We start from the raw sequence: 16926 nt of genomic DNA on the forward strand, positions 1-16926 counted from the left end.
CCCCTTCTCCTTGTGCCCTCCATCTTTCCCAACATCAGGGTCTTTTCCAGGGAGTCTTCTCTTCTCATGAGGCGAGCCTCAGCTTCAGGATCTGTCCTTCCAGTGAGCACTCAGGGCTGATTTCCTTCAGAATGGAGAGGTTTGATCTTCTTGCAGTCCATGGGACTCTCCAGAGTCTCCTCCAGCACCATAATTCAAAAGCATCCATTTTTTGGCGATCGGCCTTCTTTATGATCCAGCTCTCACTTCCATACATCACTACTGGGAAAACCATAGCTTTAACTATACGGACCTTTGTCAGCAAGGTGATGTCTCTGCTTTTTAAGATGTTGGGAACAGTATTACCCGAGCATTAAAATTTTGGCTGGATTTTCAGCATTTCAGACTCTCAAATCCATAAATCTTTATGGTATTCTTGAATTTGCATCTTGCCTTTGCTCTACAGAGCTCAAGGCAGCACTGAGAGTTCATCCTCCCCACGATCTTCACAACAGCCTTATGAGGTAGGTTTGGGTGAAGCAGGATGTGGCCCCAGGACCCAAGCGAGCACCATGCCTGAGTGGATATTGAATAAGCTATATATAGGCCTCTGTGAATGCTTGGGACAAAGCAATATAAATATTATAGTCCCAGCAGGACTTTCATCCTTTCGTGTCAGTTGGCCACTAACAATCATTCCACATATTTCTGAAAACAGAGGGTATTGCCAGTGCTTATGTGTCCAAAATGGTACCACCAACAAGCAAGAGGGATACACCTGCAGCTTTGCGGGTACCCTCAAAGTCTGCTGAAGTACATAAAGGGAATCCTGACTGGCTATTTTGAGGGCAGGGTGTGTAAAATCAAGAGGGACAGGTAATCTGAAGGAGCATCTCCACCCCCATCATTCTACCCAGACACTGAGATCCAGCTCCGAGGGCCTTCTGGTGGTTCCTTCACTGTGAGAAGCCAAGTTACAGGAAACCAGGCAGAGGGCCTTCTCAGTGGTGGCACCCTCCCTGTGGAATGCCCTCCCACCAGATGTCAAAGAGAACAACTACCAGACTTTTAAAAGACATCTGAAGGCAGCCCTGTTTAGGGAAGCTTTTAATGTTTGATGCATTACTGTATTTTAATATTTTGTTGGAAGCCACCCAGAGTGGCTGGGAAGCCCAACCAGATGGGCGGGGTATAAATAATAAATTATTATTATGGAGTGGAGTATCCTGAGGCAGGGCGTGGCTGGCTGACCGGAATCCTAAGCAGAAGCGCTTCATACTGCAACATTTTGTTGCTGTTCCCAGCGACAAAACGAGCAGTCAAGTCCTGCTATTATGGTGGAAATGCCAGGAATAGGGCTTATTATTTCAGTATGGGGAAAATATGAAGCCAGGAGCAGGATGGGGAATGAAATCTGAACACAATGAAACTCAGCCTCTGCTCAAAGCTGTCTGGAACAGGCTGCTAAAAGGCTTCTGGCTTGGCGTGATGGGTATAGTGGGCCTCACCTTAGGGACTAGCAGCTTGCCTGTTTCCCCATCTGTTCACTTGTAAACAAAAAGTTTGTTGCCAAGGGCCCCATAACACAACCGCACTTGCTCCTGACGAGGAAACGAATCCTGCGTACGGCTGCCCATGGAACAGCCGGTCACTTGAGGGAACACAGCTCAAACAACGATGTGCATGTGAATAAATCAATAAATCAAATCAGATAAACCATCCCTGGGGCATTTGTGACTTGGACGGATTTCCTTCTTTCGCACCAAACGTCAGATGCCTATATTCGCTGTTTACTCAACTCTGACTTTGCAGTATATTTTTAGCGCATTAATCTTTGCTCCGGATTTAGCAAAGGAGACCAGGGATATGTGTGTGTGTGTGTGTGTGTGTGTGTGTGTGTGTGCGCAGTCAAGACTATCCCCACAGCTCCTGAGCTTGATTTTAGGGACTTTGAGTCACTCTGAGGCAGAATCTATTTCTCACACACACACACAGTTCCTAAGGCAGCCGGTCCCCAGCTTTTCTGCTGAAAGTCCTTCAGGAAAAGGCTTCCCCGATAGTGAATCACGAAAGCGTCTGCCATGGATCTAGAATTACACTTACAGCTGTTACTCAGCCCCCCTCGTGCCACCCCACCCGCCAACAACAGCCACCCCTCCCCGGCAGGCCAGTTTGTCATATTAAAAGGTGATCGGCTTACATATGCTGCCGAATGGATTCCCTAAGCTCCGTAATGCTGTAGCTATATATAAAAAGCCCCTCTTGCTGTGGAAACTGAGCCACACAGTCAGCTGCGTTGGCAGCAAGTATCTCATATTCTCTGAGCTCCATCTGGGAGCAAAAAAGGGGGGACTTCGGACGCTCACGGGTTCAAAGGAGTGGGAAGAGAAGACCTAGGAGGAGGAAGAGACAGGAGTCATGGCCTTGCCGATGGAACAAGCCGAGGAGTTGCGTCTCTACCAGCAAACCCTCCTCCAGGATGGTCTGAAAGACATGCTAGACCACAACAAGTTCCTCGACTGCGTCTTGAAGGTCAAAGGGAGAGAATTCCCGTGCCACCGCCTGGTCCTCGCCGCCTGCAGCCCCTACTTCAGGGCTATGTTTCTCTCAGACATGGAGGAAAGCAAGAAAAAGGAGATCGACTTGGAGGACGTCGACCCAGAAGTCATGGGGAAGATTCTCCACTACATCTACACTTCGGAGCTGGACATCACCGAGCAGAACGTCCAGGACATCTTCACGGTGGCTAACATGTTCCAGATACCTTCCATCTTCACCGTCTGCGTCTCCTTCCTTCAAAAGAGGCTTTGCCTCAGCAACTGCCTGGCCATCTTCAGGCTGGGATTGATGCTGGACTGCGCACGCCTAGCCATAGCGGCGAGGGACTTCATAAGCGACCGCTTCACCCTCATCTCCCGGGACGAGGAGTTCAACCAGCTCTCTCCCGACGAGCTCATCGCCATCATCTCCACCGACTCGCTCAATGTAGAGAAGGAGGAGACCGTCTTCGAGGTGGTGATGAAGTGGGCCACTGCGAGGGACCGCGAGGCCCGGGCGAAAGCACTCCCGGTGGTCTTTGAGAGCATCCGCTTCCGACTCATGGACAAAGCTTACTTCAAGGACCATGTGGAGAAGCACGCCTTGGTCAAGTCCAGCCCAGAGCTCCTCAAGAAGGTCCAGATGGTCAAGGATGCCCATGACGGGAAGTTCACGGTGGTGAGAAAGACGACGGGGAAGAAAAAGGGGGAGAAGAAAGCTGGCGACAATGTCATCAACGGAGAGGTAGAGCAAGAAGCAGGAGAGGAAGAGGAAGAGGAGGCGGCTCTCCCAGGGATCTTGAACGACACAATGCGCTTTGGGATGTTTCTACAAGACCTTATTTTCATGGTCAGTGACTCTGGGGCAGTGGCCTACGATCCAGGAGCCAACGAGTGCTATTTTGCCTCCGTCTCTGCTCAGATCCCAAAGAATCACGTCAGCCTGGTCACCCGCGAGAACCAGATCTTCATAGCAGGTGGAATTTACTACAACGAGGACAATAAAGAGGACCCCATGAACTCCTATTTCTTGCAGGTACCACTTGTTGTTTTCTTCCTCCTGGCTTGTGAATGATGTACACAGCTTGCTGCTCCTGGGCCAAGAGTCATGCAGTGCTAGATTCCCCTTGGAGTGTGGAGCCGACTCCAGGGTGGTTTAGGTCCAGTTTCAGATGTGCACTGGTTCAGGCTGGCCTGACGCTCTGTTTTAAGTCTGTGGCTCAGCAGGGATGGTGGCAAGTTCAGAACAATGGCATTGCATCACCTTATATTGCATTACCTAGATTGTTATTGCTTTGTTCATAATCTAACAGTTGTCTGGCTAGATGAGGCAGGAGATCCACATAGCCAGGGGTCCCGCTTCCCCTTTAGCTGAACACAAGTGGGCCCTGCAACAGAAAGTTGCAGTATGAAGTGCTTCTGCTCAGTATTCCAGTCACATCTTGGGGGCCAAGAAGGTCTCTTAGCAACTCTCAGCAACTCTCAGCACCCTTAACGAACTACTGTGCCCAAAATGCTTTGCAGGAAGCTATGACTGTTTAAAGAGGGATGCGGGTGGCGCTGTGGGTTAAACCACAGAGCCTAGGACTTGCCGATCAGAAGGCCAGCGGTTCCAATCCCCACAGCGGGGTGAGCTCCCGTTGCTCGGTCCCTGCTCCTGCCAACCTATCAGCTCGAAAGCACACCAGCGCAAGTAGATAAATAGGTACTGCTCCGGCGGGAAGGTAAACGGAGTTTCCGTGCGCTGCTCTGGTTCGCCAGAAGCGGCTTAGTTATGCTGGCCACATGACCCGGAAGATGTACGCTGGCTCCCTCGGCCAATAAAGCGAGATGAGCACCACAACCCCAGAGTCGGTCATGACTGGACCTAATGGTCAGGGGTCCCTTTACCTTTTTTATGACTGTTTAAAATAGTATAGTGCTTTGAGAGCGGGGTGTAAACATGGCGTAGTTCTCCATTGTTCCAGAGGGCAGGACTAGAACCGATGGGTGGAAATGGCAAATGCGGTTGGACTCTGTTTCCCATCAGCCCCAGACACCAAGGATACTAGTCCGGAGTGATGGGAGCTAGAGTCCAGACACATCTGGAAGGCTACAAGTTTCTCGCCCCTGCATTCAGAGGAACATCCAAATGATGAGATTTGTTGAACCATGGAAGAGGACTGCCCCAGGCTCTCCTCGTCCCCTGGAGGTATAGAAGCAGAGGCTGGATGGTTCTCTATTGGGGAGGCTGCAGCTGCATCCTGCATTGTAGATCCAGTGGGAATGGGCCAGATAACCTCTGGGGGACCTGTCAACTCCATCGTTCTATGTTCTGCTACCCGACAACAACCAGAGCTATATCTCAGTCCTAAAAACCCTAGCAGCAGGGTGAGCGTAAACCCTGCTCGATGCAGTGTGATGTACTTCTGAATAAATCTATACAGCATCCACTCCAACTGATCAAAATTGGGGTGCTCGTTTTCTTGGCCCAAACTCTTGCGGGAGTCGGGTGGCGCTGTGGGTTAAACCACAGAGCCTAGGGCTTGCCGATCAGAAGGTCGGCGGTTCGAATCCCCGCGACGGGGTGAGCGCCCGTTGCTCGGTCCCGGCTCCTGCCAACCTAGCAGTTCGAAAGCACGTCAAAAGTGCAAGTAGAAAAATAGGTACCGCCCCGGCGGGAAGGTAAACGGCGTTTCCATGCGCTGCTCTGGTTCGCCAGAAGCGGCTTAGTCATGCTGGCCACATGACCTGGAAGCTGTACGCCGGCTCCCTCGGCCAATAATGCGAGATGAGCGCCGCAGCCCCAGAGTCAGCCACGACTGGACCTACTGGTCAGGGGTCCCTTTACCTTTACCTTGCGGGAGTCAGTTGACTTGGGTGAGAGCGAGAGGCCAAAAAACAGGACATTCTGGGATCCAATCAGAAGCAAAGGTTGGCTTCTGTAATTCCAAGATGTCCTGCTCAAATCTAGAGGGGTATGATACAGGTCCACGCTCTTTGGAGTCTTCTTCTTCCTGTATAACAGGAGTGGGAGACTTCAGGCCCAGGGTCCAAATGTGACCTTCCAGGCCTTTCTATCAGACCTTTTGGACTTGAGTGCTTTGGCCTGGTTGGAAAATGTCCTCAATCTCTGATGGAACCTCTGGGCTACCTGGACGGAGGATAAAGGGGTGTGCAGAAGAAACAAGCTGGTTTTGCCTCTGGCCCTGCGGCCCTCAGAGAGTTGTGCAGGTGTGACTGTGGTCCTCAGCTCTGCCCTGATGCTTCTCTGCCTTATCGCTTCTCTGCAGTATGACCACTTGGACTCAGACTGGCTCGGGATGCCTCCCCTGCCGTCTCCGCGCTGCCTGTTTGGCCTCGGCGAGGCTGAAAACTCCATCTTTGTGGTTGGCGGGAAAGAGTTGAAGGAAGGAGAAGAAACCCTGGACTCAGTCCTGTGCTACGATCGGCTGTGAGTGCAAAACAAAGTCATAGAATCATAGAGTTGGAAGAGACCACAAGGGCCATCGAGTCCAACCCCCTGCCAAGCAGGAAACACCATCAGAGCACTCCTGACATATGGTTGTCAAGCCTCTGCTTAAAGACCTCCAAAGTAGGAGACTCCACCACACTCCTGGGCAGCAAATTCCACTGTCGAACAGCTCTTACTGTCAGGAAGTTCTTCCTAATGTTTAGGTGGAATCTTCTTTCTTGTAGTTTGGATCCATTGCTCCGTGTCCGCTTCTCTGGAGCAGCAGAAAACAACCTTTCTCCCTCCTCTATATGACATCCTTTTATATATTTGAACATGGCTATCATATCACCCCTTAACCTCCTCTTCTCCAGGCTAAACATGCCCAGCTCCCTTAGCCGTTCCTCATAAGGCATCGTTTCCAGACCTTTGACCATTTTGGTTGCCCTCCTCTGGACACGTTCCAGTTTGTCAGTGTCCTTCTTGAACTGTGGTGCCCAGAACTGGACACAGTACTCCAGGTGAGGTCTGACCAGAGCAGAATACAGTGGCACTATTACTTCCCTTGATCTAGATGCTATACTCCTATTGATGCAGCCCAGAATTGCATTGGCTTTTTTAGCTGCTTTTTTTTTTTTAGTCGTTGGTTTCAGGCTTGGGCCTAAAACCTGAGCCAACCAATACAGACTCCGAAGCAGATTTTGGACGAGGGGCAGTCCACATTATGACCCTGAGGCCATTGTTCAAATTTTGACAGGCAAATTTTGACAGGCAAAACTGTGGGTTGGAGGGTGTTGACAAGCTGCAAGGTATGCAACCAAGATGACCAAGGAACGGTTGAGGGAGTTGGGAATGTTTAGCCTAGAAAAGAGGAGACTGAGAGGAGATATGAGAGCCATCTTCAAATATCTCAAGGGCTTTCAAATGGAGCTTGTTTTCTCCTGCTCTGGAGGCTAGGACCCGAACCAATGGATTCAAGTTACAAGAAAGGAGATTCCTTCTAAACATTAGGAAGAACGTTTTGGTAGTGAGAGCTGTTCAACAGTGGAACAGTCTCCCTAGGGAGTTGGTGCATCTTGGACCTTTCTAAGAAGAGTTTGTATGGCTATCTGTCAAAGATGCTTTAGTTGAGATTCTGAGTCGCAAGGGGTTGAACTAAGACCCTCAGAGTCATTTCCTACTCTACGGTTCTATGATTATATGAAAATGGAGGTTGAATCGGCCTCAGTTGTGCCTGTCGAAATCAACAAGGGCCTCAGGGTAATAATTTGTCACCACTGGGATTAGCGTCTTTATTTATTTAAAACATTTCCATAACACACAAACATTAAAAACAAAACAACGTCTGGGTAGTTTGCAGCAGCAGACAACAACCCATAACTTACTTTATAATTATGCTTTAATTGTGCCGCCGCTTTTATTGTTCTATACTATGTCTACATTTAATTTGTTCCTTGTGAGCCATCCAGAGAATTCGGATTGCGCAGAAAATAGATACAGAAGCCATCCATTAAAATACTTAATCACAGCAAAAGGCAGCAGTAGAAACGATTGCAATAGATTTTTTGATTTTTTTTAAGCACGTCTGAGGTTAAAAGCCTGGGGAAAAAGGGAGATATTTGCTTGGTGCCTAAAAGACATTCATGGAAGTGGGGAGAGATTTTAGTATGCTGCTGTGAAAGGGGCAAAGAAATGGAGAAAAGAGGGGTGAAGGGGAGCCTAAGGCTGCAATCCTAGAGCCATTTTCCTGGGAGGACAAAGAAGCAAATACCGTATTTTTCGCTCTATAACACGCACCCGACCATAACACGGACATAGTTTTTAGAGGAGGTAAACAAGGAAAAAAATATTCTAAACGAAACAGTGGATGTATGATTTTTGTGGTTCATGCTGTGGCCACAGACATGTGATCTGACGGTGAGTTTGGGGTAGCCCAATGCAAAAATCCTGAGGATCCATGTGAATCTGTGCTTTGTAACCACGTTTTAAGTGGGAAGGGAAGGAAAAGCACTCAAGGGACAAGGAGCATGCGTGGGGTGTGTGGAGAAGGATGCTGCTAATAATGCAGAAGAGGGGTATAAGGGGAGAAGGCTCCTCTCCTCTCCCGCTTTGCTCCTTTAAAACAAGCAGGCTCTGCTTCTCTCCCTCCTTCCTGCTCATCCCCGGCTTAGAGAGCTGAAAAGTTTTGCTGCTATTTAGCGAGCTGAGTGGGGAGGAGAGAGGGACAGAGAGCACGGTTTAAAGCAGCCAACCAGACAGGAGCCGCTTACACCTGTGTAAGCGGCTCCTCTCCCGCTTTGCTGTTTCAAAGCGAGCCACGGAGGAGGGAAGGAAGGGGAACCATGGATCCTCTGCTCACGACTGCAGCAGATCCCCCCGCCACCCGTAGGCATTCGCTCCATAACACGCACAGACATTTCCCCTTACTTTCTAGGAGGGAAAATGTGAGTGTTATGGTGCAAAAAATACGGTATGTCAGAATTCCCTCAGTGTCTCCTTTTCTTCAGTTCTCGATGTTAGTTTGCAGATCTTTTTTTTAAAGAAAATTCATCAGCGTGTTCTCCTAATGGGCACATTTATATGCAGTTTTTTTGGTGTAATATACATTTTTTTGTATAAAATACCATTTTTGCCCAGCGATTCCCCCTAACGCAACGCATTTCTGGATGTTATTTTCATACGGCCTGGGGGCCTGGGAAGAAAGCTGAAGGCTGCCTGAAATAATATCATTCTTCTGTCCACCAGGTCCTTTAAATGGGGAGAAGCGGACAACCTTCCTTACCCAGTCTATGGCCACAGTGTGGTATCCCAGAATGACCTCATCTATGCCATCGGAGGCAAAGGAAATGACAAGTAAGTGAGAGCAGTGTTAGAAACAAAGATATGAAAGCTAGGAGCTAAATGGCACCTTAAACCGAGGTTATGGGCGCAACAACGGGATGTCTAGGCGCGGTTTTAAAAAATAACAATAATACAAAGCAGAAACTGAATGAACTGCAGGTAAAATATTATGTTCATTTTTCACATGCTCTAGTAGTCCTTTCCCCACCCCCCTAATATTCTTAAGAGGGTCTCTTCTCCAGTCTTCAGAGAGTAGCTGGAAGCTGAAAAAGGTCCTCCTTTCCTTCCACTCTGCAGTTTTAATCTGAAATCTTAGGCGCGTTTGTTATGTACTGAGCTGAATCCTAGAAAAATAGGATGCAGAATGCAGCAGTCTGATTGGTCCGCAGGAGCCACCCAATCCAGCTCCAGGTGGAAGTAAATCAGTGACCTGATTGGCCTGCAGGAGCAGCCAATCAGGCTTCTGGATGAAGTGAATCAGCAACCTGATTGGCCTACAGGAGCAGCCCAGAATTAGCCAATCACGCAGGGCCCATTGTGTAAATAATGTATATATAGCTAGACGTTTGGGGGAAAGTTTCATTCATTGCGAATCCCCGCGGCGGGGTGAGCTCCCGTCGTTCGGTCCCAGCTCCTGCCCACCTAGCAGTTCAAAAGCACCCATAAAGTGCAAGTAGATAAATAGGTACCGCTTTCTAGCGGGAAGGTAAACAGCGTTTCCGTGTGCTGCTCTGGTGCCGGCTCGCCAGACCAGCTTCATCACGCTGGCCACGTGACCCGGAAGTGTCTCCGGACAGCGCTGGCCCCCGGCCTATAGAGTGAGATGGGCGCACAACCCTAGAGTCGGACACGACTGGCCTTCGGGCAGGGCTACCTTTACCTTTACCTTTACCTTCATTCATTGCTACTACAGACTGAATAAAGAGCATGAAATTCGCACTCGACTCCAAGTATATTTCAGTGTTCATGTTGAGTTCTGGCACCTCTTTTTCAAGAAAAATGACACTGAATTTGACACAAGAGCTGTTCATATCTGGTTGGCTGCCATCCTTCTGTCTCGGGAGACAATGGAGGAGTGAGCCTTTGAGGGTGCAGTCAAATTGTTGGGAGAGTTACAGCGCCTGCTGTGGCTATAGAGACCGATATGGGAGAGACCTGTTTTGTTGCAGCTGCGGCAGACGACGGTGTCCGGTTGTGCTGCACCTTGTCTCGGTCCATTCACTATCAGAAGCACAGCCGGTGGTGACCAGAAGAGAGAGCCTTTTCTGTGGCTGCTCCCATATAGTGGAATTTGCTCCCCAGAGACGTTAAGACGGGCTCCCTCCTTGTCCTCCCTCTGCCAGCAGACTAGGTAAAGGTAAAGGGACCATTAGGTCCGGTCGCTGATGACTCTGGGGTTGCGGCACTCATCTCGCTTTATTGGCCGAGGGAGCCGGCGTACAGCTTCCGGGTCATGTGGCCAGCATGACTAAGCCACTTCTGGCGAACCAGAGCAGCGCATGGAAACGCTGTTTACCTTCCCACCAGAGCAGTACCTATTTATCTACTTGCACTTTTGACGTGCTTTCAAACTGCTAGGTTGGCAGGAGCAGGGACCAAGCAACAGGAGCTCACTCCATCGCAGGGATTTGAACCGCTGACCTTCTGATCAGCAAGCCCTAGACTAAGACCTCCCTGTTCAGACAGGCCTTTGGAAACTCAGCTGAAAGATGGTTCTGACCACTGGGCTGCTCTCAGGGAAGCCTGCATTTTCATCACTGGTTCCAAATGTGTTTTGGAGCATTTTAACTATTGCTTTTCAACAGTTAGTTTTTACTGCTCTGTATTTTATAATGTTAGGGACACGGGTGGCACTGTGGGTTAAACCACAGAGACTAGGACTTGCTGATCAGGTCGGCGGTTCGAATCCCCGCGATGGGGTGAGCTCCCGTTGCTCTGTCCCTGCACCTGCCAACCTAGCAGTTCGAAAGCACATCAAAGTGCAAGTAGATAAATAGGAACCGCTCTGGCAGGAAGGTAAACGGCGTTTCCATGCGCTGCTCTGGTTCACCAGAAGCGGCTTAGTCATGCTGGCCACATCACCCGGAAGCTGTCTGCGGACAAATGCCGGCTCCCTCAGCCCATAGAGCAAGATGAGCGCTGCAACCCCAGAGTCGGTCATGACTGGACCTAATGGTCAGGGGTACCTTTACCTTTACCTTTATTTTATAATGTTGTTTTTAAACGTTGTAAACAGCCTTGAACCTCAGTTTGGGAGAGAGGTGGGATTATAAAAACTTTAAATAAACTAAACAAACCTCACCCCTGCCCCTTCTACGCCAGGAAGTGCCTGAACACACTCCTTGTCTACAACCCAAAGAAGTTTGAGTGGAAGGAATTGGCTCCCATGAAAACAGCACGATCACTGTTCGGGACGACAATACACAACGGGAAAATTTATGTGGTGGCTGGAGTGACCGATTCCGGCTTGACCAGCTCGGTGGAAGTGTATGACATTGCAGCCAATAAGTAAGTGCCTTTCCTGGAAGCACACAGAATCACAAAATTGTAGAGTTGGAAGGGACCCCAACGGTCATCTAGACCAACCCCCTGCAATGCAGGAATCACAGCTCAAGAATCCCATCCAATCTCCGTTTATAAACCTCCAATGAAGGAGAGTCCCCAGCCTTCCGAGTTAGTTTGTTCCACTGTTGAATCGTTCTTAACCCTCAGGAAGTGTTTCCTAATGTTTAGCTGGAATCTCCTTTCTCGCAATTGAAATCTTTTGGTTCGAATCCTCCCCTCCTGACCAGGATTTCCCAGAACTATTGAACCCCGAAGCACGTTTCTCACCACCACCACTAAAATTCCTGTGCTGCGGAAGCTTATTTGCAAAGTGTGCCAGAATCAGAATTATCAGACAGAGGAGGTTCCCCGTTGCACTCTGCGTGAGTCACTGATCTGTGCGATGCTTACAGATAGAAAGAGGCCTGTTCTGCGAAACTACTCACACAGAGATGCAGCAGGTATACAAACCTTTGGCCAGGTACCTCTGCATTAGGACTAGACAGGATAGTTCAATCCCACCCAGAATTCCCTGTCCAGTGGAGTCTCAATGGAAGGAATCTGGACCAGAGGGGTAGTAGGATTTTGGTGCCCATTGCTTTGTACTTGTGCCCCACTGCATGCCCCATATCTAGTGCTCTTATAGAATCATAGAATCATAGAGTTGGAATAGACCACAAGGGCCATCGAGTCTAACCCCCTGCCAAGCAGGAAACACCATCAGAGCACTCCTGACATATGGTTGTCAAGCCTCCAAAGTAGGAGACTCCACCACACTCCTGGGCAGCAAATTCCACTGTCGAACAGCTCTTACTGTCAGGAAGTTCTTCCTAATGTTTAGGTGGAATCTTCTTTCTTGTAGTTTGGATCCATTGCTCCGTGTCCGCTTCTCTGGAGCAGCAGAAAACAACCTTTCTCCCTCCGCTATGTGACATCCTTTTATATATTTGAACATGGCTATCATATCACCCCTTAACCTCCTCTTCTCCAGGCTAAACATGCCCAGCTCCCTTAGCCATTCCTCATAAGGCATCGTTTCCAGGCCTTTGACCATTTTGGTTGCCCTCCTCTGGACACGTTATGTGCATAGGGATGTCAGTCAGGGAACGTGCAGGCAGAGAGGTCTGCATCCTCACGCTCATCTGGTTTTCTGTGCCATGTCAGGTGGGAAACCTTCCCGGAATTCCCCCAGGAGCGTAGCTCGGTCAGCCTGGTCAGCTTGACAGGTACTCTCTACCTGATTGGAGGCTTTGCCACCGTGGAGACAGAGTCGGGGGAACTGGTGCCAACAGAGCTCAACGACGTTTGGAGGTAAGACATGCCGACATGTTTCAGCCTCGCTGGCATTCATGGGAAGGAAGCAAATGGGAGATTTCTCATTTATTAAAGGTGTTTTGTTGTGATTGTGGGTTTCTGTGGGTGAGTGTCTGGAGGCGGTTGGAGGATGGATGGCGGCTAACAGATTGAGGTTGAATCCTGACAAGACAGAAGTACTGTTTTGGGGGGACAGGAGGCAGGCAGGTGTGGAGGATTCCCTGGTCCTGAATGGGGTAACTGTGCCCCTGAAGGACCAGGTGCACAGCCTGGGAGTCACTTTGGACTCACAGCTGTCCATGGAGGCACAGGTCAAATCTGTGTCCAGGGCAGCTGTTTACCAGCTCCATCTGGTACGTAGGCTGAGACCCTACCTGCCCGCAGACTGCCTCGCCAGAGTGGTGCGTGCTCTGGTTATCTCCCGCTTGGACTATTGCAATGCGCTCTACGTGGGGCTACCTTTGAAGGTGACCCGGAAACTACAACTAATCCAGAATGCAGCAGCTAGACTGGTGACTGGGAGCGGCCGCCGAGTCCATATAACACCGGTCTTGAAAGACCTACATTGGCTCCCAGTATTTTTCTGAGCACAATTCAAAGTGTTGGTGCTGACCTTTAAAGCCCTAAACGGCCTCGGTCCAGTATATCTGAAGGAGCGTCTCCACCCCCATCGTTCTGCCCGGACACTGAGATCCAGCACTGAGGGCCTTCTGGCGGTTCCCTCACTGCGAGAAGCCAAGTTACAGGGAACCGGGCAGAGGGCCTTTTCGGTAGTGGCGCACGCCCTGTGGAACGCCCTCCCAGCAGATGTCAAAGCGATAAACAACTACCTGACATTCAGAAGACATCTGAAGGCAGCCCTGTTCAGGGAAGTTTTTAATATGTGACATTTTAGTGTATTTTTCATCTTTGTTGGAAGCCGCCCAGAGTGGCTGGGGAAACCCAGCCAGATGGGTGGGCTACAAATAATAAATTATGATGATGATGATGATGATGCGAGTGCCTATTATACCAGATGATGACTTTTAGCTGTGCTACATAGAACCATAGAATTGTGGAGTCGGAAGGGACCCTGAGGATCATTTAGCCCAACCCACTCCAACGCAGGAATATTCAGCTGCCCCATACAGGGATCAAACCTGCAACCTTGCCGCTATTAGCACCACACACTAACCAACTGAGCTATCCCTACTAGCTCTGAACAGTAGATGCCACAGAGCCATGATGATGAGTTGCCATTGATAGAAACACACACACACCCTTCTCCATGGAAGCGCTCAGTCGCCTTTTAGAGCCACCTTGGCCATCTTGTGGCAAGGAGTTCCACAGATTAATTTTGTGCAGCTTTATGTGGGAGTCCTTGGTTTTGCCCCAACGTGGATCATTGATTTTTATAGTGCGGCTCTCCTTTGCCGCTGCATCAACCATCTCCCCATTTGGAGAGCTCTTTTTGGAGCCGTCAAGACTGACCCTGTTTTCTCGGCTCGCTAGAATTTGGGGTTGCCTGAAAAACCTAGCTACTTCATGGCAGATTTGGGCTGTCAGAGTATTCCAAGTTACAGGTAGGGAGCCATGTTGGTCTGTTGTAGTCGAAACAAAATAAATAACTCCTTCCAGTAGCACCTTAGAGACCAACTAAGTTAGTTATTCGTATAATAATAATAATAATAATAATAATAATAATAGTAATAATTTATTTATACCCCACCCTTCCCAGTTCAAGAAACCGGGCTCAGGGCGGCTAACAACAAATTTAAAACACTTAAATTGATGCTACAAAAAAACCAGCATAAAACACAGTATAAAGCGTAAATAACAATAAAATCAAAAATCAATTTAGGTATGAGCTTTTCCTGTGCATGCACACTTCTTCAGATACCTGAAGAATCTGGTATCTAAAGAAGTGTGCACGCACACGAAAGCTCATACCAATAACTAACTTAGCTGGTCTCTAAAGTGCTACTGGAAGGAATTTTTTTATTTAGAGTATCAGGCTGCAAATGATACATAACTAATTGCATCCCCCTCACCCACCTGAACTGTGTTTCCTTTGCAAATGGGGTGGAATAATCTAATAGGCAACATAATTTATGCAATTATGCAAATTGCATAATTCTGCCACAGAGAACAATAATGCAGTTTTGAGTGGCAGGCGAGCAGCAGCGTGATGGGATCAGTGCTGCACGGAGTGAATGCCGGGCAGAACAGAGAACCCCACGGTCTTACATCCTTTCACCAGATCAGTGATGCACAAATTAAAAAAGCACCGGTCCCAATACATTTCAAAAAACAAAATCTATCTAAAACATGGAGGGAGGGAGTTAAAAGAACATTTCGATGTAATAGAACTTTAGCGTGGAACTTGGGAACTCCCTGCCTTGAGATATCAAGCAGGCTCTGTCGCTGCACTTTTTGGCGCCTGCTAAAACAATCCCTGTTTAGACAAGCCTACCCAGGCAGTGGAAGACAGGAGTGCCTGGCCTGCTCTGGTCCATGGGGTCACGAAGAGTCAGACATGACTAAACAACAACAGCAGCAACAATAATAAGCCAGGTGCTTAAAAGGGACGCGGGTGGCGCTGTGGGTTAAACCACAGAGCCTAGGACTTGCGCGACGGGTGAGCTCCCGTTGCTCGGTCCCTGCTCCTGCCCACCTAGCAGCTCGAAAGCACGCCAAAGTGCAAGCAGATAAATATGTACCAGTCCGGCGGGAAGGTAAACAGCGTTTCCGTGCGCTTCTCTGGTTCGCCAGAAGCGGCTTGGTCATGCTGGCCACATGACCCGGAAGCTGTACGCTGGCTGCCTTGGCCAATAAAATGAGATGAGCGCCACAACCCCAAAGTCGTCTGCGACTGGACCTAATGGTCAGGGGTCCCTTTACCTTTACCTTACCCAAGTGCTTAGAAAGCCGAGGCAACTTTAGTTCCAGGGTTTTAACTTTTGCATGTCTTCAAGTACGGTTGTGGATTTTTCTGGATTTTATTTTTTTATCTTTTTTGTAAAGAACTTTGAGCATCCCCCTCCCCCTTTTTCTTTTACAATCAAGGAATCACGTGCATAAGACGTCCTGGCGCCTGTGCATTTTACGCCAGTCGACATAAGAACTGTAGGTCCATTCCCCCCATCTTGGTCTCATCCAGTTCTGTTCCTGACTTTTCCAGGTACGACGAAGAAGGGAAGAAGTGGGAAGGTGTTCTCCGAGAGATCCAGTACGCCTCAGGTGCAACCTTTCTGCCCGTGCGGCTCAACGTTCTGCGATTAACAAAAATGTGATTGCACCCCAACATCACTTTTAACTTCCTGCTACCAAGATCTCTCTCTCTCCCTGTCTCCCCAAATTCTCTTTCTTTTGTAAGTCAGTTTTGATGAATGTCACTTTTTTTGGTTAGGTAAAACATTTTGAAAAACTGCTACATTTGCTGCTTCCTGTCTTATTTACTCGGTTTCGCTAATGAGCACCGGAATAATGAAAGGCCGTAATAGGCAGGCTGGCATTTGTGCAAGAAATTTGTGGAAGGAAATTTGTGCAAGCAGGCACAATCAAATTGGGCAGGAGTTGGTGGGCAGTTCCCTAAATCTTAGCACAACATATGCAGTTCCCTAAATCTTAGCACAACTTCACCCTCTTTTATTTACTGACCTGGGAGGGAGCAGCAGCTACAGAGAGGAATAAGAGGAGTTTGGTTTTGATATCTCGCTTTATCACTACCCTAAGGAGTCTCAAAGCGGCTAGCATTCTCCTTTCCCTTCCTCCCCCACAACAAACACTCTGTGAGGTGAGTGGGGCTGAGAGACTTCAAAGAAGTGTGATTGGCCCAAGGTCACCCAGCAGCTGCATGTGGAGGAGCGGGGAAGCAAACCCAGTTCACCAGATTACGAGTGCACTGCTGTTAACCACTACACCAGGCAAGTCGCTCAGGGAAGGCAGGCAAGACCTTGCAATCTTGCCGAAACTACATAGCCCAGCTGTTCTCTGTACCCTGAAGACATAGTCACCAATTTCCTATTATTGAGGAACTCCCCGGAGTCTTTTCTGCTTCTACCCAGACAGATGGACAGGGGGAAAAAAACCTGAGGTATATCTAGGTACAGTGGTACCTCGGGTTAAGAACTTAATTCGTTCTGGAGGTCTGTTCTTAAACTGAAGCTGTTCTTAACCTGAAGCACCACTTTAGCTAATGGGGCCTCAGGCTGCCGCCACACGATTTCTGTTCTCATCCTGAAGCAAAGTTCTTAACCCGAGGTACTATTTCTGGGTTAGCGGAGTCTGTAACCTGAA

The 16926-nt window shown here is 48.9% G+C and overlaps 1 protein-coding gene across 1 annotated transcript; it reads left to right on the plus strand.

Annotated features, from left to right (window-relative positions):
• Positions 1-2161: 2161 nt before the first annotated feature.
• Positions 2162-16060, plus strand: KLHL40 (kelch like family member 40). Its single transcript, XM_083466955.1, has 6 exons — positions 2162-3552; positions 5789-5949; positions 8695-8802; positions 11113-11298; positions 12499-12645; positions 15809-16060. Exons 1-6 carry the CDS (start codon positions 2398-2400, stop codon positions 15918-15920), a joined length of 1869 nt encoding a protein of 622 aa, XP_083323081.1. The 5' UTR covers positions 2162-2397; the 3' UTR covers positions 15921-16060.
• Positions 16061-16926: the final 866 nt, after the last annotated feature.

This window comes from Podarcis liolepis (genome assembly GCF_965112155.1).
Source record: "Podarcis liolepis genome assembly, chromosome: 12".
NCBI lineage: Eukaryota > Metazoa > Chordata > Lepidosauria > Squamata > Lacertidae > Podarcis > Podarcis liolepis.

What these genes read in the sequence shown, in the direction of transcription:
- KLHL40 (XM_083466955.1), top strand. Translation starts at nt 2,398, where the DNA reads ATGGCCTTGCCGATGGAACAAGCCGAGGAGTTGCGTCTCTACCAGCAA. An exon ending in TGAACTCCTATTTCTTGCAG is followed by an intron (nt 3,553 to 5,788) that starts GTACCACTTGTT and finishes GCTTCTCTGCAG; the next exon opens with TATGACCACTTGGACTCAGA. An exon ending in TATGACATTGCAGCCAATAA is followed by an intron (nt 11,299 to 12,498) that starts GTAAGTGCCTTT and finishes GTGCCATGTCAG; the next exon opens with GTGGGAAACCTTCCCGGAAT.